At 37.2% G+C, this 25,422-nt stretch overlaps 1 protein-coding gene across 1 annotated transcript in view; it reads left to right on the top strand.

Annotated features, from left to right (window-relative positions):
- The window catches only part of CLGN (calmegin), a 56,234-nt gene that overhangs the window by 3,375 nt on the left and 27,437 nt on the right, over window positions 1-25,422 (top strand). Inside the window, exons 2-4 of the mRNA XM_049632166.1 lie at window positions 20,804-20,956; window positions 23,506-23,579; window positions 24,244-24,302. Coding sequence (XP_049488123.1) covers window positions 20,813-20,956; window positions 23,506-23,579; window positions 24,244-24,302 — 277 coding nt within the window. The 5' untranslated portion in view covers window positions 20,804-20,812. The remainder of the gene's footprint in view (window positions 1-20,803; window positions 20,957-23,505; window positions 23,580-24,243; window positions 24,303-25,422) is intronic.

Genomic DNA, 25,422 nt, shown 5'->3' with positions numbered 1-25,422 from the left:
AAAGAAGTTGAATCAAGAAGCTCAGGAATGATAAAAGTATTAGTTTTCATTGCTGCCAGAACTGATCCCACAAATGTAGGATCTTAAAGTAATACAGATTTATTTTCTCACGGTTCTATAGGCCAGAAGTCTGACACAGTCTCACGGAGCTAACATCAAGGCGTAGGCCAGGCATCACTGTTTACTAGAAGCTCTGAGGAAGTTCTGCTTCCTTGTTCATTCAGGTTGGTGGCAGAACTCTGTTTCTTGTGGCTGTAGGACTAAGGTTCCTGTTTGTTGACAGTCAGCTGAGGGCTGTTTTCAGCTTCTAGAGACTATTCACATTGCTTGGCTTACGGCCCCCTTCTCCGTCTACAAGGTCTCTCTGGTGGGTGAAGTTCCTCTTACTCTTCAAATCTCTTCTACCCATCTCTCAAGGGCTTTCTCTTCTACTTTTAAGGGCCCATGTAATTAAATTGGGCCCACCTGGATAATCCAGCATAGTCCCTCTATTTTAGGGTCAGCTAATTAGCAACCTTAATTCCATCTTTAAAGCCCTTTTTGCTATATGAGGTAACATTCACAAGACCCAAGGATTAGGGTGTAAATATCTTTGGGGGGGGGGTCATTATTCTAACGTAGGAAAGTAGAAGTATTAACAGTTAATGAAAACATACCTTCTAGCTTTGTTAAGGAGAGGAGATACCTAGATACATTTATGTTATCTGGCATGTGATAATTATAGTTCTGACAGTAAGCCAATTATCTTCTTAAATGTCTTAAAATTTATATGAGCACTGTAAAATTTTAAAGGGTCATAGTAGTGTAAGGTATTACCATGAAGTTGTTAGTTTTTATATTTTTATATAGGCTTAAGCTGCTTTAAAATCTTTGCTGGAAAGATTTTAAAAGCCATTTAAACTATATATGCGTAAGTCATAGTTTGGATACACATAAAAAAAGGATTTTCAAGTATAAAACCCACAGAAACCAAAATATATGTCTAAAGGATGGAAGAGAAAATATTTAACTTTATATTTTATAGGCCTAGAACTTTATTTTTTTAATAGTTATTTAATTATTATTTTTGAGAGAGAGAGGGAGCACAAGCAGGGGAGGGGCAGAGAGAGAAGGTGACACAGAATCTGAAGCAGGCTCCAGGCTCTGAACTGTCAGTGTAAAGCCCAATGCGGGGCTTGACCCATGAGCAGTGAGATCATGACCTGAGCCGAAGTCAGATGCTTAACTGATTGAGCCACCCAGGCACCCCAGGCCTAGAACTTTAATGTCATTTGTTCTAACTTAGAGCCTGAGTAAAAGGAATGTATAGCCTGAAACTAGACCTAACTTTGAGTCTTGCCCCTTCTATTTAGTGGCAGTCTGTATTCTTAGGTAAGTTACCTATCTCCTTGAGCCTTGCTTTGCTTATGTATAATGGGATGCTAACGCCTTCACCACAGAGTGCTGCAGAATGAACGTTTGTAAAATAGTATGTACTCGAGACAGCACTTCGTACTCTTCTTGCTCCACTCTTCCCCTTTCAGTTCCTTCATCATGTGCTGCTGCTTCCTTTGTCCTTGGCCTAGGGCAATCACCCCTCTCTATCCTTTACATCACACCTTAAATGTAACTTTCTCAAGGAGGCTTTCTCTGACCTTTCCCCTACTATGCAAATTCAGTTTCCCAGTTCCCAACTCTTAGAACTTATTTACTTTTATTTTTTTTAAAGATTTTATTTTTAAGTAATCTCTATACCCAGAGTGAGGCTCGAACTCACAACCCTGAGATCAAGAGTCTCATGCTCCACCGTCTGAGTCAGCCAGGCACCCCAGAACTTATTTACTTTTCTGTATTATAGTTTACATGTAATACCTGGGTTATTCGTTTGATGTCTGCTTTCCATCCTAGACTAGAAGCTCTTTCAGATCAAGGGCTTTCTATGTATGTTTTGCTAATTACTGTAAATTCAGCATCTAACATAGTTCCTGGCACATAACTGGCAATCATAAATAGTTGTTAAATGAATTTGTGAATGATGAATTTTATTATCTATTGGCTAACCTTCCCTGAATTTCTGGACACATCAGCTATCACGATTAATAAATCCCTGATGCAGCTTATTCTGAAGCATGCTCATTTCTTCTGTGAGAAAATAACTGCATTTCAAATGGAGTCTTGCAGCTTCTTTGGAAGAAGGCTGCCTTCTAAGATGCCGCTATTACCTGCCTCTCTAACTCATTTGTGATCTTTCAAAGTGAATTTTCTATGTGTTACATAGAAAACTCTAAGAATGCCCTCTAATTTTGGTGAGAATTTGTCCAGTTTTATTTCTGTGATATGGTAACACAAAACCTCTTAATTTGATCTTTTTGTTCACTATCTTTCCTAGTAAATTATGAATTGGGTTGTTAAAATGCGATCTGTAGCAAGATTCTGAAATAACTCATAAGAAGAGATATTTCTTAATAGATATAGAATAGAACTTAAAAATATGATTAATTTCCCCATATTAAATTAGATCATAAAATTGCAAACTTTCTGGACCATTATCTCTTTTCTCTATAGAAATACGTTTGCTGTGTTAAGTTTTACCAATGTTCTAACAAACTTTAGGAGGCCAATGTTAGAAGTGTTGACATAACTATTTTTCTCTCAAGACAATAAAGACATTTATTATGTAGGGATTCAGTCCATAAATTTTTCTAGCAGTTAATTCTAAAAGAGGATTTTTTTCTTTAAGGATCTTGTAGACTTTTGTAGACAATGAAAACTCCCTCATTTTATTTTTGCTTTCCTCTAATTGTGTAAAAATCTTTTTGCTAAATTTATTGCCGCGTACTGCCTCAACAAGAAACTCATCGTAGTTTGTTGCTTACTAGCGTCTAGTCCCTTTGCCACCTGACTTTTTTTTCCCCCTCTTACATATGCATTCATTCATTGATTCTATACACATGTATCTGTTCCTATCACATGCCAGCACTCTTGGGTACTGGGAATACAGAAATGAGAAGGAGTACCAGTCCTCAGCAACTTTTGTCTGTTTTTTTGTTTTGCATGATACCTCAAGCTATTCTTTGGAACTATGTAGAAGTAGTATAAATCCTAAATACATAGGTAAGTATATTTTTATAATATTTATATAAACATTATTTTGAAAATGAACCTGGTATAACCAAAGTAATATAATTATATCCAGGATTTCATCTTCGTTCATTTCATTAATCTCAGACCTTGGTAGTTTCTCACCTTCTAGGATCAGATCCAGACTTCTTGAAATGTTTTGTAGTACTGCAGTGTCTGAACTCTCAGAAAGTTGTATTTTCAACTATTATTTCTGCTCTTATGGTTCTTTTTTTACTATTGTGCTGTATTGCTTGAGGTATTTTCATTATTTCTAGGTTTTTCTGATTTAGACAAAAAAAAATGCCTGGTGTTAGTTAAAAGTATGTATTAGTCAAGGTAGTGCTCCAGTAGAAAATAAAACTATCTCAGAGACCTAACACAATTTCTGGTTGTGGGCATTCTGGAGGAGTGTGCCAACTTGACTGAACCACAGGTGCCCAAGTATGTTTAAACGTTATTCTGGGTGTGTATGTGAGGGTGTTTTTGGATGAGGTTAAAATTTGAGTGACAGGCTGAGGAAAGCAGATTGCTCTTCCCAGTGTGGGTACTTCATCCAGTCAGATGAAGGCCTGAATTGAACACAAAGGCTAACCCTCTGGTGAGGAAGAGGGAATTCCTCCTGCCTGACTGTTTGAGCTGGGACTTCAGTCTTTTTCTGTCTTTGGACTCAAACTGAAACATTAGTTGTGTTTGCGTCCCGAGCCTGCTGGCTTTCAGGCTTGAACTTTTACCATTGATTTCTGGCTCTCAGGCCTTCAGACCCAGACTACAACTATGTCATTGGCTTTTCTGGGTCTCACCTAAGGCCAAGGAAAATGTAGTCCAGTCATGTCCCTTGGGCATGGTAATCAGCCAACAATGTCTCTCATGCTTTAAAACAATCATTGGGTATCCTGTGATTGTTTTTTGTTTTCGTGCTGTAGCAGCAGCTACCTTCGATGTGGGAGTGAGCATTACTTCAATACCAGTAAACGAGCCGCACTTTACAATTTGTGACTGTGGGCTCACAGTGGAGATTCAATAGGGCTTTTAGGTAATGTTGCTGAAACTCTTCGAGGTAGATCAGGCTGCTTGGTCTTGGTTTCAGAGATGAGCGAGAATGGCATCTCATACTTGGCCAAAGTCACATGTGCTGTAATTTGTTATTGAATCAGTGCAGAAGCAGTGCAGAGAACATACACGAGATGACGGGTACATGACAATAGATGGATTTCTCTAGGGCCTCCCTTCTACCTTATGAAGGCACAAATACTATTTAGTGATTTCAGCAGTCTGTGTGGAGTAAGGAATACACAGGAAGCTTAGAGCCCTGGGCCTACAATTTTTTATATGTTTATAACCGGGGGCAGAGGGGATAGTATCAGCATTAAATGTTTTACCTTATACCATATAAACAAGCGCTGGCTACATTAAAATCGTATAACCATTTAAATCAATAAGGAAATAGAGGACTTGAACAACACTATACACCAATTGGACCTAATAGACATATACAGAACACTCTATCTAACAGCAGTAAGAAAAATTAATACCAATCAATTGAAATAAATATTAATATCAGTCTTCCTCAAACTGTTCCAAAAAATCAAAGAGGAGAGAATACTTTCAGAGTCATTTTATGAGGACAGTATTACTCAGACACCAAAGCTAGGCAAAGACACTACAAGAAAAGTACAGACCAATATTCCTGATGAATATTGATACAAATACATTATTTTTCTTTTTTTTACACTTATTTATTTATTTTAAAAGAGACAGAGATAGTACTAGCTGGGACGAGGGCAGAGACAGAGGAAGAGAGAAAATCCTAAGCAGGCTCCACACTGCCAGTGTAGAGCTCAATACGGGGCTCGAACTCATGAAACCGTGAGAGTATGACCTGAGCTAAAACCAAGGGTCGGACACTTAACCAAGTGAGCCACCCAGGCTCCCCAAAATAATTATTTTTCCTTAAGTATACATGGAATATTTTGTAGGATAGACCATATGTTAGGCCAAAAAACATATCTTAATAATTTTTTTAAAAACTGAAATCATACATGGTATTTTTTCCAAATTATAATGTCATGAAATGAGAAATCAATAGCAGAAGGAAACCAGGAAAATCCACAAATATGTGGAAATTAAACAACACACTCTTAAACATACCAAAAGGCCAAAGAGGAAATCATAAGGAAATTAGAAAATATCTTGAGATAAGTGAAAACAGAAATGCAACATAGAAAGTATCTTGAGATAAGTGAAAACAGAAATGCAACATACCAAAACTTATGAGATACAGTGAAAGTTTTGCAAAAAGGGAAATTTATAGCTGTTGATGTTTACATTAAAAAATAAAGATCTAAAATTCACAACCTAACTTTACACCTTAAAGAACTAGAAAAACCAATAGTAGAAGAAGGAAAGAAATAATAAAGATTAGGTGAGAGAGAGATAAATGGAATAGAGAGTAGATAAGCAATAGAGAAAATCACTGAAACTAAAAGTTGGTTTTTTGAAAAGATCAACAAAATTAACCAAGCTTTAGCTATACTGAGTAAGAAAAAAAAGACTCAACTAAAATCAGAAGTGAAACAGGGGACATTACACCTGATTGTGTAGATATAAAAAGGACTGTAAGAGAATACTATGAACAATTATATGCCAACATCTGGTTAATCTAGATGAAAAGGATAAATTCCTAGAACATAGAATCTATTAAGACTAAATCATGATGAAATAGAAAATCTGAACAGATCTATAACTAGAAAGGAGATTGAATCAGTAATCAAAAACCTTCCAACAAATAAAAGCCTAGGAGCAAATAAAGTCTATTTGTCTACCAAACATTGAAAGAAAAATTATAACCAATCCTCCTCTAAATCTTTTGACAAATTGAAGAGGAAGGAACACTTCCCAACTCAGTCCATGAGGGTAGTGTTACCCTGATACCAAAGCCAGACAAAGAAACTACAAGAAAACTACAGACCAATATCCCTAATGAATGTTTATGCCACAATCCTTAACAAAATACTAGGAAACAGAATTCAGAAGTATATTAAAAAGATTATACACCATGAACAAGTGGGATTTATTCCCAGCATGCAAGGATGTTTCAACATACGAAAATTAATCAATGTACTATAACACATTATCAAAATGGAGGGGGGGGGACATGATTATCTCAGTTGATGCAGAAACAGCAATTGACAAGATTCAGCACCTTTATATGATGGACACTCAAACTATGTATAGAAAGAAACTACCTTTAATAGTAACAACATAATAAAGGCCGTATGTAAAAAGCCAACAGCTAACACCATACTCAATGGTGAATGATTGAAAGCTTTTCCTCTAAGAACTAGAACAAAACAAGTATGTCTGTTTTTGACACTTCTATTCAACATATTATTGGGAGTCCTGGCATGAGCAATTAGGCAAGAAAAAGACATAAAATTAAAAAGGAAGAAATAAAATTTATTCATAGATAACATGATGTTATATGTAGAAAAAAACTTAAAGACTGTACCAAAAAAAAAGTAAGAACTAATAAAGGAATGATGGTTGCCAAGGGTTTGAGGGAGGAAGAATGAGAACATTGTTGCTTAATGGTATAGAGTTAATAGCTGTACAAGATGAAGAGAGTTCTGGAGATTGGTTATACAATGGTGTAAATGCACTACTGAATTGAACAGTTAAAATTGGTTTAAATGGTAGCTTTTATGTTGCGTATTCTACCACAATTAAAAACATGTCTTAACACAAATTAGTTACTTGTGTTTTGTGGTAGTACCCCATTGTCAGGCCTCTCAAAGTTCCAATACAGACCTGGCCATATTTTACCACTTCCTTTGAGAAATGATATGTGACAAACTTCATAGTTTTGTTTGAAGCTTGATGATATATTGGTACCATAGTGTGATATCTTTCAAGTAATACTGTGACCATGATTTTTTTTTTGACAGAATGTGCAAGTGAGCGAGGGGCAGAGAGAGAGAATCCAAAAGGGGAGGAGGGAGGGAGGGAGGGAGAGAGAGAGAGAGAGAGAGAGAAAATTGGGGCTCACCTGGAGCTCATGTTTTACCCAAAGTGGGGCTCATATTCACCCAAGACAGGGCTGGAGCTCTGTGAACCAATGTGAGACTCTTACTTGCAAACTGGGAGATCATGACCTGAGTCGAAGTCAGATGCTTAATGACTGAGCCATCCAGGCGCCCCTGACCTTCATGATTTAATTCTCGGTTGTCAGCTGGTGCATCATTGAATAATAATAGAGCACTCAAGAATTAAACAGAAACTATTAGGTTTATATTTCTGATTTTTTAAAAAAAGGAATGAACAGCAGCAACAACCTTGAACTACATCATTTTTAAATGGAGACTATTATCTATAGAACTGCATTGGCTACAGAATGGTTTGTGACCAATAGCAATTTATTTTTAAGTATTTCACTCTGTAGTAAGGTCATGTATTCATTTCTGGGTAAATATCTTAATAGCTTAATACTAATAACCTAAATTTGAGAAATTTTCAAGAATTTTGAAAACATATGCTGTTACTATTTTTGTAATTTCTTTCTGTTGCTTTATCAAAAAGCATATAATAATGCAGTGGGATAAGATTAAATTTAGAGGTAGCATGGTATATTAATGTACAGTTCTAGATTCTGATCTTGTTTCACATTTTCAACCCATGTGACTTTGACCAAGTTTTAAAATCTGTTTTCAGTTTGTAGATGGGAAGTAATAATGCCTATCCTATTCACGTCCTGGGCTGCAGAGATTAATTTGGCTCCTCCCTTTAGGCAAATGCATGATCATAGTCCTAGAACTTTAGAGAAGAGACAGATTTTAAGATAAAAGATTTTCGAAACTTTTTTTCATGAAGCTTTGCCAACTGTTTATTTCTGAAGGAAAGTTAGGAAGAACTATAATATAGAAAATAGAATGGGGATTGCCCTGGTTGATGTGAGAATAGGATTCCAGAGAGAGCACTGCCTGCTTGGTTTCGCCTTAACTTTTCCCAACAGCCCAATACACCAGAGCTCAAACAAAGCACTTAGAATATTTTTTTCAACAAACTATTAGGAAACTGAAGTGTATTTTAATTTTAAAGGAGGAGATATGGGCCACCAGTGATACTAATGTTCATTATTACTATTATTTTATGCATTTCTGTTTTACTCAAATAGTAACTCAAGCAAAAGACTTTACTACATTATGTAAATATGCAAGGCTTGCAAAACTTTAGAACAATGAAGCTTTTAGAATTATTATAATTTTTTAAAATGTTTATTTATTTTGAGAGAGAGGGAGAGAGAGCACGTGTGAGCATGCATGCATGCATCGGGGAGGGGCAGAGAGAGAGAGAGAGAGAGAGAGAGAGAGAGAGAATCCTAAGCAGGCTCTTTGCTGTCAGCACAGATCCCAATGTTGGGCTTGATCTCATGAACCATGAAATCATGACCTGAGCCAAAATCAAGAGTTGGCAACTTAACCAACTAAGCCACCCAGGCACACCTGAAGCTTTAGAATTATTAACAATTAATAAGCAATTTGCAGTGCACTCATTTCTCTGCCAATAAGTACAAAAAATTTTAAATAAACCTACCTATGGTTATTGAGTCCAATTGATCTCTTTAAATTTACTTTCTCAGTTACACCTCTTTTTTATGATTCAGAGAGTTCTCAAACTCTTCCAACAAATAACAGCATGCATCATTTTTTGTGTTGTCTTTGTCCATAAAGATGGTGGTATTGACACACTTCTTAATATAGAATATTCCTATTGTAAATTGGTGTCATTAAAAAAAAACACACATTTTTCAAAGTAAGCTTTAGTGTTATATTCAGTGTCCCTTAGAAGAAATCAAGGCCAACTGGCCCACATATTCACATAAAGTTTTGATCTCATTAGAGAAAGTTCTAATCACAAGTCAGTGAAACCAGAAGCTGGTTCTTTGAAATGATCAACAAAATTGATAAGCCTCTAGCAAGACTCAGTAAAAAAATAAAGAAGATAAACAAAATTACTAATGAAAGAGGAGAAATAACAACTGACACCACAGAAATACAAACAGTTGTAACAATATTATAAAAACCCATATGCCAACAAATTGGACAACTTAGAAGAAATGGATAAATTCCTAGAAACAAATATGTAGCCTACCAAGACTAAAACGGGAAGAAATAGAAAGTTTGAACAGACTAATTACCAGCAGTGAAATTGAATCAGTAATCAAAAAACTCCCAACAAACAAAATATAGTACCAGATGGCCTCACAGGCAAATTCTACCAAACATTGAAAAGTCTTTTTTTTTTTTTTAAGTTTATTTATTTTGAGAGAGAGAAAGGGAGTGTGTGAGCAGGGGAGGGGCAAAGAGGGAGAGGAGTTAGAGAACCCCAAGCAGGCTCTGCACTAGCAGTGGCAGCATGGATCCTGGAACCCGACATGGGACTCAATGCAAGCTGGACGTGGGGCTGGATGCGGGGCTTGAACCCACGAGCTGTGAGATCTTGACCTGAGCCAAAACCAAGAGTTGGACTCTTGACTGACTGAGCCACCCAGGTGCCCCAAATTCTACCAAACATTTAAAGAAAAGTAATAGCCCTTCTCAAACTATTTCAAAAAATATAACAGGAAGGAAAACTTCCAAATTCATTCTATGAGGCCAGTACCACCCTGCTACCAAAACCAGATAAAGACACCACAAGACAGAACTACAGGCCAACATCTTTCATAAATATAGATGCAAAAATCCTCAACAAAATATTAGCAAACTGAATTCAAGAATATATTTAAAAAAATAATACACCATGATCAAGTGGGATTTATTCTTAGGATGCAAGGTGGTTCAATACTTGCAGAACAATCAACATGATAACGTCACATCAATAAGAGAAAGGATGAAAACCATATCATTTCAACAGATGCAGAAAAATAATTTGACAGAGTACAACATCAATTCATGATAAAAAAAAAAAACTCTGCAAAGTAGTTCTAGAGGGAACATATCTCAAAATAATAGAGATTTTATATTAAAAACCCATAGCCAACACAGTGCTCAATGATGAAAAACAGAACTTTCCCCCTAAGGTTAGGAGCAAGACAAGGATGTTCACTCTCACCACTTTTATTCAATGTAACACTGAAAGTTCTAGCCACAGCAATTAGACAACATAAAAAAATAAAGGGCATCCAAAATGGTAAGGAAGAAGCAAAACTTTCAGTATTTGCAGGTGACATGATAACTATATATAGAAAACCTGAAAGACTCCACCAAAATCTACTACAACTGATAAATGAATTCATTAAATTTGCAGGATACAAAATCAATCTATAGAAATATGTTGCATTCCTATATGCTAATAATGAAGCAGCAGAAAGTGAAATTAAGAAGATCATCCCATTTACAATTACACCAAAAACAATAAAATATCTAGGAATAAACATAACCAAAGAAGTGAAAGACCTGTACTCTGAAAACTAGAAAACATTGATGAAAGAAATTCAGTATGACTCAAAGAAATGGAAAGACATTCCATGCTCATGGGTTAGAAGAACAAATATTGTTAAAAAGACCCTATACTACCCAAAACAATCTACAGATTTAATGCAATCCCTATAAAAATGCCAAGAGCGATTTTCACAGAACTAGAAAAACAATCTTAAAATTTGTACGGAACCAGAAAGGACCTCAAATAGCCAAAACAACCTTGACAAACAAAACAGGAAGTATCACAATTCCAGACTTCAAGTTATATTACAAAGTGGTAGTAATTAAAACAGTTTGGTGCTGGCATAAAAATAGACACATTGATCAATGGAATAGAACAGAAAACCCAGAAATAAATCCACAGTTATATGGTCAAGTAATCTTTAATAAAGAAGGAATGAATATATAATAGGAAAAGTCTTTTCAACAAATGGTGTTGGGAAAACTGTAGAGCCACATGCAAAAGAATGAAACTGGACCATTTTCTTTCACCATACACAATAACAAACTCAAAATGGATTAAAGACCTGAAACCATAAAAATTCTTGAAGGGAGTATAGGCAGTAATCTCTCTGACATCAGCTATAGCAACATTTTTTTCTAGATATGTCTCTTGAGGCAAGGGAAATAAAAGCAAAAACTATTGGGACTACATCACAATTAGAAGTTTCTGCACAGTGAAGGAAACTAAAACTAAAAGGCAACCTATGGAATGGGAGAAGATCTTTGCAAATGACATGTGATAAAGGTTAGGATCCAAAATATACAAAGAACTGATACAAGTCAACACTCAGAAAACAATCTACTTAAAAATGGACACAAAACATGAACAGACATTTCCTCAAAAAAAGACATACAGATGGCCAACAGACACATGAAAAGATACTCTGTATCACTCATCATCAGGGAAATGCAAATCAAATCACAATGAGATATCATCTCATACCTGTCAGAATGGCTAAAATCAAAAATACAAGAAACAAGCATTGGCAAGGATGTGGAGAAAAAGGAACCCTTTTGCACTGTTTGTGGGAATAAAAATTGGTGCAGTCATTGTGGAAAACAGTATGGAGTTTCCTCAAAAAATTAAAAGTAGAACTACCCTATGATCCAGTAATCACACTACTGGGTATTTACCCCCAAAACACAAAAACACTACTTCATGGGATGTAGCCAAACCATGGAAACAGCCCAAGTGTCCCTTGATGGATGAGTGGATAAAGAAGTTGTGGTATATATATATACAATGGAATATTACTCAGCCATAAAAAGGAATGAAATCTTGCCATTTGCAACAACACTGATAGAACAAGAGAGTATTATGCTGAATGAAATAAGGCAGTCAGAGAAAGACAAATACCATGTGATCTCACTTGTGGGGAATTTAAGAAACAAAACAAAAGAATGTAGGGAAAAAAGAGAGACAAACCAAGAAACAGGCTTTTAACTATAGAGAACAGATGGTTACCAGAGGGAAGGTGGGTGGGTGGATGGGAGATATAGGGGATGGGGATTTAAAAAAAAAAGAAAGGTTCTAATTAGTTGGGCTAACTATATGGGAAAAAACTTTTTATAATGTTTATTTTCTAAGAACAACTTTATTAATACAGTATTTGCAATTTCAAGTTCACTTGTTTAATGTGTAAAAGTCAATGGGTTTTAATATACTTAACACAGTTATGTAACCATTACCATATCCAATTTTAGAACATTTTCATTACCTCCCCAAAAACCTTACCTCCCTTAACCCTTTCTTCCGATTCCTTTCCCTAGGCACTCACTGAATCTATTTTCTGTTTCTATAAATTTACCTATTTCTTTTCAATGGGATCATACAATATGTGGTCTTTTATTACGGGCTTCTTTCACTCGGCATGTTTTTTGAGATTCATCTATCTTGAACATATCAGTATACCATTCAGTTTTATTGCTAAGTAATATTTTATTGTATAGATAGCCCATATTTTGTCTAACCATTAGTAGATGGATATTTGTGTTGTTTGTAAATTTTGGCTAATTATGAAAATGTTTCTTTAAGCATCCATATTTAAGTTTTTGTGTACATATATGTTTTCGTTTCTCTCTGGCAGATACCTAGTAGTGGAATTGCTAGGTTATAGGGTAATTCTATTTTTAACATTTTAAAGAACTGACATACTATCTTCCAAAACTTACATCATTATACATTCCTACCAGCAATGTATAAAGGTGCCAATTTCTTTATATCCTCTCAGCAGTTGTTACTTTCTCTTTTTGATTATAGCCATTCTGGTGGATGTAAATTGCTAATCTCATACCAGTGTTTCTAAAGCGGACCAATGTAGGTCTATAGAAACGTTCTGAAAGATCTAAGAGTTCTAAGAATTTACTTTTATTTTTACTTTTATTTTTTTCAATATATGAAATTTATTGTCGAATTGGTTTCCATACAACACCCAGTGCTCATCCCAAAAGTTGCTCTCCTCAATACCCATCACCCACCCTCCCCTCCCTCCCACCCCCCATCAACCCTCAGTTTGTTCTCAGTTTTTAAGAGTCTCTTATGCTTTGGCTCTCTCCCACTCTAACCTCTTTTTTTTTTTTTTCCTTCCCCTCCCCCATGGGTTTCTGTTAAGTTTCTCAGGATCCACATAAGAGTGAAAACATACGGTATCTGTCTTTCTCTGTATGGCTTATTTCACTTAGCATCACACTCTCCAGTTCCATCCACGTTGCTACAAAGGGCCATATTTCATTCTTTCTCATTGCCATGTAGTACTCCATTGTGTATATAAACCACAATTTCTTTATCCATTCATCAGTTGATGGACATTTAGGCTCTTTCCACAATTTGGCTATTGTTGAGAGTGCTGCTATAAACATTGGGGTACAAGTTCCCCATGCATCAGTACTCCTGTATCCATTGGGTAAATTCCTAGCAGTGCTACTGCTGGGTCATAGGGTAGGTCTATTTTTAATTTTCTGAGGAACCTCCACACTGTTTTCCAGAGAGGCTGCACCAGTTTGCATTGCCACCAACAGTGCAAGAGGGTTCCCATTTCTCCACATCCTCTCCAGCATCTATAGTCTCCTGATTTGTTCATTTTGGCCACTCTGACTGGCGTGAGGTGATATCTGAGTGTGGTTTTGATTTGTATTTCCCTGATGAGGAACGACGTTGAGCATCTTTTCATGTGCCTGTTGGCCATCCGGATGTCTTCTTTAGAGAACTGTCTATTCATGTTTTCTGCCTATTTCTTCACTGGGTTATTTGTTTTTTGGGTGTGGAATTTTGTGAGCTCTTTATAGATTTTGGATACTAACCCTTTGTCCGATATGTCATTTGCAAATATCTTTTCCCATTCCATTGGTTGCCTTTTCATTTTGTTGGTTGTTTCCTTTGCTGTGCAGAAGCTTTTTATCTTCATAAGGTCCCAGTAATTCATTTTTGCTTTTAATTCCCTTGCCTTTGGGGATGTGTCGAGTAAGAGATTGCTACGGCTGAGGTCAGAGAGGTCTTTTCCTGCTTTCTCCTCTAGTGTTTTGATGGTTTCCTGTCTCACATTCAGGTGCTTTATCCATTTTGACTTTATTTTTGTGAATGGTGTGAGAAAGTGGTCTAGCTTCAACCTTCTGCATGTTGCTGTCCAGTTCTCCCAGCACCATTTGTTAAAGAGACTGTCTTTTTTCCATTGGATGTTCTTTCCTGCTTTGTCAAAGATGAGTTGGCCATACGTTTGTGGGTCTAGTTCTGGGGTTTCTATTCTATTCCATTGGTCTATGTGTCTGTTTTTGTGCCAATACCATGCTGTCTTGATGATTACAGCTTTGTAGTAGAGGCTAAAGTCTGGGATTGTGATGCCTCCTGCTTTGGTCTTCTTCAAAATTACTTTGGCTATTCAGGGCCTTTTGTGGTTCCATATGAATTTTAGGATTGCTTGTTCTAGTTTCGAGAAGAATGCTGGTGCAATTTTGATTGGGATTGCATTGAATGTGTAGATAGCTTTGGGTAGTATTGACATTTTGACAATATTTATTCTTCCAATCCATGAGCAGGGAATGTCTTTCTATTTCTTTATATCTTCTTCAATTACCTTCATAAGCTTTCTATAGTTTTCAGCATACAGATCTTTTACATCTTTGGTTAGATTTATTCCTAGGTATTTTATGCTTCTTGGTGCAATTGTGAATGGGATCAGTTTCTTTATTTGTCTTTCTGTTGCTTCATTGTTAGTGTATAAGAATGCAACTGATTTCTGTACATTGATTTTGTATCCTGCAACTTTGCTGAATTCATGTATCAGTTCTAGCAGACTTGGTGGAGTCTATCGGGTTTTCCACGTATAATATCATGTCATCTGCAAAAAGCGAAAGCTTGACTTCATCTTTGCCAATTTGGATGCCTTTGATTTCCTTTTGTTGTCTGATTGCTGATGCTAGAACTTCCAACACTATGTTAAACAACAGCGGTGAGAGTGGGCATCCCTGTCGTGTTCCTGATCTCAGGAAAAAAGCTCTCAGTTTTTCCCCATTGAGGATGATGTTAGCTGTGGGCTTTTCATAAATGGCTTTGATGATGTTTACGTATGTTCCTTCTATCCCGACTTTCTCAAGGGTTTTTATTAAGAAAGGGTGCTGGATTTTGTCAAAGGCCTTTTCTGCATCGACTGACAGGATCATATGGTTCTTATCTTTTCTTTTATTAATGTGATGTATCACGTTGATTGATTTGCAAATGTTGAATCAGCCCTGCATCCCAGGAATGAATCCCACTTGATCATGGTGAATAATTCTTTTTACATGCTGTTGAATTCGATTTGCTAGTATCTTATTGAGAATTTTTGCATCCATATTCATCAGGGATATTGGCCTGTAGTTCTCTTTTTTTACTGGGTCTGTGTCTGGTTTGGGAATCAAAGTAATACTGGCTTCATAGAATGAGTCTGGAAGTTTTCCTTCCCTTTCTACTTCTTGGAATAGCTTGAGAAGGATAGGTATTATCTCTGCTTTAAACGTCTGGTAGAACTCCCCTGGGAAGCCATCTGGTCCTGGACTCTTATTTGTTGGGAGATTTTTGATAACGGGTTCAATTTCTTCACTGGTTATGGGTCTGTTCAAGCTTTCTATTTCCTCCTGATGGAGTTTTGGAAGCGTGTGGGTGTTTAGGAATTTGTCCATTTATTCCAGGTTGTCCAGTTGTTGGCACATAATTTTTCATAGTATTCCCTGATAATTGTTTGTATCTCTGAGGGATTGGTTGTAATAATTCCATTTTCATTCATGATTTTATCTATTTGGGTCATCTCCCTTTTCTTTTTGAGAAGCCTGGCTAGAGGTTTGTCAATTTTGTTTATTTTTTCAAAAAACCAACTCTTGGTTTCGTTGATCTGCTCTACCGTTTTTTTAGATTCTATATTGTTTATTTCTGCTCTGAACTTTATTATTTCTCTTCTTCTGCTGGGTTTAGGCTGCCTTTGCTGTTCTGCTTCTATTTCCTTTAGGTGTGCTGTTAGATTTTGTATTTGGGATTTTTCTTGTTTCTTGAGATAGGCCTGGATTGCAATGTATTTTCCTCTCAGGACTGCCTTCGCTGCATCCCAAAGCGTTTGGATTGTTGTATTTTCATTTTCGTTTGTTTCCATATATTTTTAAATTTCTTCTCTAATTGCCTGGTTGACCCACTCATTCTTTAGTAGGGTGTTCTTTAACCTCCATGCTTTTGGAGGTTTTCCAGACTTTTTTCTGTGGTTGATTTCAAGCTTCATAGCATTGTGGTCTGAAAGTATGCATGGTATGATCTCAATTCTTGTATACTTATGAAAGGCTGTTTTGTGATCCAGTATGTGATCTGTCTTGGAGAATGTTCCCTGTGCACTCGAGAAAAAAGTATATTCTGTTGCTTTGGGATGCAGAGTTCTAAATATATCTGTCAAGTCCATCTGATCCAATGTGTCATTCAGGGCCCTTGTTTCTTTATTGACCGTGTGTCTAGATGATCTATCCATTTCTGTAAGTGGAGTGTTAAAATCCCCTGCAATGACCACATTCTTATCAATAAGGTTGCTTATGTTTGTGAGTAATTGTTTTATATATTTGGGGGCTCCAGTATTTGGCACACAGACATTTATAATTGTTACCTCTTCCTGATGGATAGACTCTGTAATTATTATATAATGCCCTTCTTCATCTCTTGTTACAGCCTTTAATTTAAAGTCTAGTTTGTCTGATATAAGTATGGCTACTCCAGCTTTCTTTTGGCTTCCAGTAGCATGATAAATAGTTCTCCATCCCCTCACTCTCAATCTAAAGGTGTCCTCAGATCTAAAATGAGTCTCTTGTAGACAGCAAATAGATGGGTCTTGTTTTTTTATCCATTCTGATACCCTATGTCTTTTGGTTGGCGCATTTAATCCATTTACATTCAGTGTTATTATAGAAAGATACGGGTTTAGAGTCATTGTGATGTCTGTATGTTTCATGCTTGTAGTGATGTCTCTGGTACTTTGTCTCACAGGATCCCCCTTAGGATCTCTTGTAGGGCTGGTTTAGTGGTGACGAATTCCTTCAGTTTTTGTTTGTTTGGGAAGACCTTTATCTCTCCTTCTATTCTAAATGACAGACTTGCTGGATAAAGGATTCTCGGCTGCATATTTTTTTCTGTTCAATACATTGAAGATCTCGTGCCAATCCTTTCTGGCCTGTCAACGTTTCAAAAGAGAGATCAGTCACGAGTCTTATAGGTCTCCCTTTATAAGTTAGGGCACGTTTCTCCCTTGCTGCTTTCAGAATTTTCTCTTTATCCTTGTATTTTGCCAGTTTGACTATGATATGTTGTGCAGAAGATCGATTCAAGTTACGTCTGAAAGGAGTTCTCTGTGCCTCTTGGATTTCCATGCCTTTTTCCTTCCCCAGTTCAGGGACGTTCTCAGCTATTATTTCTTCAAATACCCCTTCAGCACCTTTCCCTCGCTCTTCCTCCCCAGGGATACCAATTATGCGTATATTATTTCTTTTTAGTGTGTCACTTAGTTCTCTAATTTTCCCCTCATACTCCTGGATTTTTTTATCTCTCTTTTTCTCAGCTTCCTCTTTTTCCATAACTTTATTTTCTAGTTCACCTATTCTCTCCTCTGCCTCTTCAATCTGAGCCGTCATTGTTTCCATTTTGTTTTGCATTTCGTTTAAAGCGTTTTTCAGCTCCTCGTGACTGTTCCTTAGTCCCTTGATCTCTGTAGCAAGAGATTCTCTGCTGTCCTCTATACTGTTTTCAAGCCCAGCGATTAATTTTATGACTATTATTCTAAATTCACTTTCTGTTATATTATTTAAATCCTTTTTGATCAGTTCATTAGCTGTTGTTATTTCCTGGAGATTCTTCTGAGGGGAATTCTTCCGTTTGGTCATTTTGGATAGTCCGTGGAGTGGTGAGGACCTGCAGGGCACTTCCCCTGTGCTGTGGTGTATAACTGGAGCTGGTGGGCAGAGTCTCAGTCAGACCTGACGTCTGCCCCTGGCCTACCGCTGGGGCCACAGTCAGACTGGTGTGTGCCTTCTCTTCCCCTCTCCTAGGGGCGGGATTCACTGTGGGGTGGCGTGGCCTGTCTGGGCTACTTGCACACTGCTAGGCTTGTGGTGCTGGGGTGGGTAGGCAATGTGCAGGGGGGCAGGAGGGGCAGGCTTAGCTCGCTTCTCCTTAGGTGATCCACTTTAGGAGGGGCCCTGTGGCAGCGGGAGGGAGTCAGACCCGCTGCTGGAGGGGTGGCTCCGCAGAACCACCGCGTTGGGTGTTTGCGAGGAGCAAGCAAGTTCCCTGGCAGGGACTGGTTCCCTTTGGGATTTTGGCTGGGGGATGGGCGAGGGAAATGGTGCTGGCGAGCGCCTTTGTTCCCCGCCAAACTGAGCTCTGTCGTCCTGGGGCTCAGCAACTCTCCCTCCCTTTGTCCTCCAGGCTTCCCACTTTCAGAGCAGAGCTGTTAACTTATGACCTCCCAGATACTAAGCAAGTCCTGCTTGCTGTCGGAACACACTTCGTCTGGCCCCTCCACTTTTGTGAGCCAGACTAGGGGTCTCTGCTTGGCCGGCGGGCCGCCCCTCCGCCCCGGCTCCCTCCCGCCAGTCCATGGAGCACGCACCGCCTCTCTGCCCTTCCTACCCTCTTCCGTGAGCCTCTCGTCTGCACTTGGCTCCGGAGACTCCGTTCTGCTAGTTTCTGGTGGTTTTCTGGGTTAGTTAGGCAGGTGTAGGTGGAATCTAAGTGATTAGCAGGATGCGCGGTGAGCCCAGCGTCCTCCTAAGCCGCCATCTTCCCAGCAATCCCTTCGGTTCCTTTTAGAATATGTTTATAGATCTTTTTTTGCAATCCAGGTTATAGAGCTGAGTGGATTCTCTCACATCCTCCAATAGCATTTCTCATACTTTTGGTTCAAATTCAAATCTACTAACCAGTCTTCAGTGAATGACAGGGAAAGGATGAGAAAGTAGACTTGGCTGTCTCCCAGAAAGGATCCTTCTTTCTTCTCCACCGAGATCTTGGGAAGATGGCAACAAATAGATTTTCATGGAGAGGAGATTCAGGACTTGAGGTCAGGAAAGACTATTTATGAAAGAATATGCTAGACGTTTCCAGGTAGAACATCAATAATATTCCAATTATTTCCATATACCACAACTGGTTTATCCTTTCATCCACTGATGGACATTTAGGCTGTTTCTACCTTTTTGCTACTGTGAATAGTGCAGTAAAGGTGCGCTGCATAGGAAAGAGAATAATGTCCTGAGGCTGCTCTTCACGTGAAAGGCTCCACGAACAGGCAGCTATATTCTCACGAGATGAATTTTAGACACCTCACATCTGCCAGAAGAAACTGCTGCACCCGAGGAAAATGAGTTGGTGCCTTTGGGTTGCTAAGGCAGGAAACTGTTTTGCCACCAGGGCAAGAATTTACTTTTAAAAAAAGTTTTCATGGGGCCCCTGAGTGGCCCAGTCAGTTAAGCGTCTGACTTTGGCTCAGGTCACGGTCTCACGGTTTGTGAGTTCGAGCCCCGCGTCAGGCTCTGTGATGACAACTTGGAGCCTGGAGCCTTCTTCCTATTCTGTGTCTCCCTCTCTCTCTTCTCCTCCCCTGCTCACACGCTGTCTCTCTCTCAAAAATAAATAAAGATTACAAAAATTAAAAAAAAAAAAAGCTTTCGTAATGATGGTAACTGGGGGAAAAAAGTAATAGAACTGTACTATGGATCACCTGGATCTCTGACCACCTTATAACCAAGGACTGCCACACGAGTTCAGTATCCACGTTTACTTTGTGTTTAAAAGGCCATTGGCACCAAAAAATGAAACTTGAATTTTAACATGTTAATGAGAATAGAGCAAGACATACAAATCATGTATTTCTGCCAAAAGGCAGCCAAATTATATTTGATTTCTACTCAAGTAATGCTATAATAATGAACAGACATTTTGCAGTACTTAGAGAAATGGTTAGATTATTGAGTCATCAAAGTATTATGATAAATGTAAAAGAAGTTTATCCAATACAGTCAACCTGATTGCAGTAAGCCCATATTTATTTGTCTTTAGCTGTGATTTGATTCAGTAAAAGACTTACGTGAAATTATGATAAAAAATTTTTTCTTTAGGTTTTTGGTGTTTATATGTAAATGTACTTTGGTTTTATAATTATGAAACTTCAGTTGTATGTTTATATATACTTAAGCAAGATTGTAATAAATTTGAGAACCATGATTTTTTTTAATTTTTACTTGTTTATTTTGAGAGAGAGAGAGAGGGAGACAGAGTGTGAGGGAGCAGGGGAGGGGCAGAGAGAGAATTCCAAGCAGGCTCCATGCTGTCAGCACAGAGCCCAATGGATCTCACGAACCTTGAGATCATGATGGGAGCCAAAATCAAGAATCAGATGCTTAATCCGCTGAGCCAGCCATGTGCCAACCCCAACCTTTTCTTTCTTTTAAAGGAGTCCACATAATATTTGAGTTTGGCAGTCACTGTTGCTTATCTCTTTAGGTTTTGTGCTCTTGGTTCTTTGTTTTTAGAAGCCGGTGTGTAGCTGTAGAATCTGTGTCCTGTAGGAGTTGAAGTTTGTATTTTATTTATTCAAAGTATAATTTAAATACCTTCATTAATGAAGCTATCCTAGAACAAAAGAGGTATTAAAGAGAAACTATTTCTTTGTAAGTGTACTTCCATATTTTTCACAACTTTTCACCGATAACTCTTAATTTCACAGGTAGTCAGTATGCATTTCCAAAGATTTTGGCTATATTTGGGTCTTCTATTCATCTCAATTAATGCAGAATTTATGGATGATGGTGGTGAGATGGAAGATTTTGATGAAAATTCAGAAGAAATTGATGTTAATGAAGGTGAACTCTCCTCAGAGGTAAGGTTACTGCAAAATGAGTTGTAAATTATTCCTTCACAGAATATAGAGGAGAGTGACCTCTAAGATTCATTTCAGTTTTAATAGTAGTCATTTTCTAAATAAATAGAAAAACACTGCTTTTTTTCTAACTATTTCTTGCTGTGTTTTAGAATGCTCATGTATTACAGAAATTTGTGCATTGCACCTAGCACAGTTTTATTACTAAGTAAATATGCAGAAGATTTTTATTATCAAAATAGGAATTTGTCACTGACTAAAGAGCGCTGAGCACTTCTATCTAAGAGAAAGGTTTTCAGTCTTATTTTGGACACTGCTGGCCCTCTTCAGATAAAAGATAAGGTAGTGTCATTTGCAGTTCTAGAGATAAAATAAGTCATTTTTCTTATTTCTCTGAGGAAAGGAGATGCTAAATAGGAGGATGAATTAGAAAGGGAGGTGGTAATGAGGTAGACATTTAATAAGGCTCACCTGCGTTTCTGGCTCATCATTGTTAAGATATGTTTTGAGGTGGTGACTAACAAGTCTGAAAAACCTTGAGGAGATTTTTGTACATCTTGTCAATCCAGAAGAACTTTTACATTGAGGAATATTCATAGATAATATTGGGATGATCAGGAAATTTTTCAGAAATATTTTTGATGGTAAGAATGCATCAATTGTATTGTGTCAGCAACTGCTTAAATATATTATTGTTATAGACTTCACCTCACTTATTTTAGAGTTTTTTATTTGCAAATGAAAGTGTTGTTTAGCTGTTTAAGGTGATTATTCTTTCTCTTTTAAATTTTAAACTCCATGAGTACATTTCTTTTAAAACCTAGTTCTGCGATCTACAGAAAGTTAAGTAATCGAAGTGCTGATGATTAATTGAGATACAGCTACTACAACAGTCTTTGGAAGTTAAAACTTGAAATGAATTGAGAGATACCTGCCATTTTAACTGTATTAGGTGATAGTTGAAAAAAATGGTTGGAAAGGGAAAGAACAACTTCTGATGCTTCTAATTTTATAGTATTATAAGCATGTAGTAAAAGTAATCTAGACACAGTAAAATGTAAATAAAGGGCAATATAAACTTCTGGTGATTTAAAGAGTGATCTAATAGAAAGAAGGCTCGTGGTACCATTGTTCATTTTGCCAGTCCATAAAAATATAGAGAACAGTAAAGTTGTAATTCAGTAAACTTCATGAAAAATTGGCAATTTCAGGGGCACCTGGGTGGCTCAGTCCATTGGGCGTCCAACTTCAGCTCAGGTCATGATCTCACGTCTGTGAGTTCAAGCCCCGTGTCGGGCGCTGTGCTGACATCTTGGAGCCTGGAGCCTGCTTCGGATTCTGTGTCTCCCTCTCTCTCTGCCCCTACCCCGCTCGCACTCTTTCTCTCTCTCAAAAATAAATAAACATTAAAAAAAATAAAGAAAGAAAAATTGGCAATTTTGATAGAATTTTGACCCTGTCAGTAATTATGTGGAATTGTGTTTGATTATTAATATCCACCCCCCTTAAATAGACAGGAAAAGTACTCTCAGGTTAGGGTAGAGACAGTGAATAGAGAAAGTACTTCTGAATTCTTTTACCTAAAGGCTGAAAAAAGAAATCTCGTAATCATATACATAAAATTACAGAGCTTGATTCAGAAACGACCCAGATTGATCTATTACATTAGGCAAAATTTTATTTGTTCATCAATTCAAATTACATTTTGATAATTTGTCAATAAATTATTTCTAATCTTTTAAATTGTTTTGCTGATATGTTCTATACAGCATAATGGTTAAGTGTATAAGCTTTGGAGCCAAACAGCCTTAGTTCACATCATGTCCCAAAACTATCTAACTGTGCCACAGTGGGCAAGTTACTTGGCCTCTGTCACGCAGTTTCATCATATGTAAAATGGGTGCAATAATAGTATTTTGCTCATAGAAGTATTATGAGGATTAAAAGAGCCACCATATAACCACCACCAGTATCACTGTCATCATCATACCAGCTAACACTACAGAACACTTGAAACCATTCTTTGCAGATAATTGCTTTACAGTGCTTTCTGTATTGAATCTTTCTCTTCTCTGGGTTCCTAATCTCTCAAAATGGTATCTTCATCCTCTATCATGTAACAGTGAAATTTAAGAGTTGATATTAAACTTGTCTACATGCTTACCAAGTTTTTCATCTTACATGCGTTAGACCATGCTCTGTCCTCTGTCTTTGATGATTTATATTCCCAAATGTTGTCACCTGTTAGAATCCCTTCAAGGCCATGCCAGCTGTGTCATGAGGCTTTCTCTAGAACTTTTTCCCATCCTTCCTGTGTTGGAAGGACTCAGTGTATTCTTTATTTGCATTTACAGTATTTTTCTCATCATTGTATCTTTTACATTCTCTTGTACCTTATCACACTAGGATACAAAGTTTTGAGGTCATGTCACCTTTTATCTGTTTTACCTATATGTGCATTGCATATTAGGTTCTTAACTAGTGAGATTATTTAATTAAAGTATTTGTGAAGATGAATAACTTTAGATTTTAAAAAATCTATTTTCTAGATTAAATATAAGACACCTCAACCTATAGGAGAAGTATATTTTACAGAAACTTTTGATAGTGGAAGGTTGGCTGGGTGAGTATTCATTCAAGAGAATGTTTTCTTTGATTTAATTAGCATTTTCAAAGTTATTGGCCTATTAAAATTGCCTCTACTACAGAACTATAAAAAATTTTTAAGTATTCTATTTGGCACTGTAAACCAGTACCATTTTTGTTATTGATAGAAATGTTTAACTTGGAGAGTTACTCATTTATACAAAGAAAATATGCAAATGAATTACAAATATAAAGGAAAAAAATTATACCATTTCTTCATTCCTAAGGACTGATATTAATGATAAACTTCAGATGACAAATTCAAATTATTGTCCCATCCTAAATATTGCTAAAAAAGTAAATGCCACTATTTATTGATTTTTATATGCCAGACACTGTCCCAAGTAGGTAGGTCAGTACTATATTTATCTCCATAGCTTTATCGCCTTACAGGTGAGGAAACTGAGGCTTAGTTTATCTGATGTGTGATCATACAGCTAGTAAATTGTGGATTCCAAATGTGTTTGGACTCTAGCCTTGTGAGATTATGTATGGGCATCCTTATTTAGCCTCTAAGCATTTAGTTTTTAATGAGAAGTGACTATTGGGTAATCTTTTGTTGTGTTTCTAGTATATGTTGTGTCTATAAATTGCTGGCTTTACTTTTAATGATACGTATTTGCTTTCATCTTTATTTATAGGTGGGTCTTATCAAAAGCTAAGAAAGATGATACAGATGAGGAGATTTCCATATATGATGGTAAAGTATTTATTTAAATATTCAATATAACTAGTATGATCCAGAGTTCACTACCTTTTAAAATTATATTTCTATTATATATATATAATATATATAATATATGAGGTCTGGGGCTCCGTCATGTTTCCACAATAGAATGTTCAGCCTTATATCTCCTTTCTGATATTTCTGGAGGTCTCTGGGTGACCCATACTTAAGCCACCATCTGGTTTCCTGACTCGAAAGAGTTGAATTTTTACTCCAGTGCAGTTAGTCACTGCATTTCCTGCAGCAGTATTTCCCAGGCTACTGCTGTTCTGTGGTGGTTCAACTCCAGCATGGGCACACCTAGATCAGGTTGTAAGTCAGGGCAAGATCCTCTTAGCAAGTGTGAAACAGGGTAATTAATGAGAGCTACTAGTTATGTGGCTACTCCTGGAGCCCATATCTCCAGGCCTTAATGTCTACTTTCGTTGGTTGATAGGATTATCTTCAAGCTTAGCCATAGGAAAAAAAATGTCCTATATGCAGGGGTCATCTTTTCTTCCCTAATAGGATGACAAAAGAACTTCTTTTTCCTTTTAGTCTAAAATCAGCCTCTTCCTTGGTTGTATGCTAAAGCAAGATCAGCCTCTTCTCATAGTGACTGGTAGTGGGAGTTCTCTTTCTCTCAGAGGACCTCATACCCATAAGGGTATGACCTCACACTCAGACTCCAACAGGCAGATACATGAGAACAGTAACAAAACAGATAATAGCTTGTGTTGGATGTCAGCTGTCTAATTCCTTTTCATAGTTTGTTTTAATGTGAGATGAAAATCATGCCTGCATGTCTTTCTTTGCAGTGTTCTCCATCCTCAGAACTCCTCTGGGTTTTTTTGTGTTTATATTCTCCAAAAAGAACTCTGCCATATGCACAGATCAAGCAATATTGCATTCAGTCCAAATCCATTTAGAGAAAAGAATAATTTCACCCAAAGAAGCAGGAAGTCTGCAGATGTGTAACATGACCTAAAATATGCCCGCAGAGATACACATTATCAAACAGAATGTTTGGCTTAAAACACCTAGGTTTAGGGGCACCTGGCTGGCTCAGTCAGTAGAGCATTCAACTCTTGATCTCAGAGCTGTATGTTTGAGC

Source organism: Panthera uncia, chromosome B1, assembly GCF_023721935.1.
Source record: "Panthera uncia isolate 11264 chromosome B1, Puncia_PCG_1.0, whole genome shotgun sequence".
Taxonomy (NCBI): Eukaryota; Metazoa; Chordata; class Mammalia; order Carnivora; family Felidae; genus Panthera; species Panthera uncia.
Note: the sequence above shows the minus strand (reverse complement) of the source record. Positions and strands in the feature narration are given on the sequence as shown.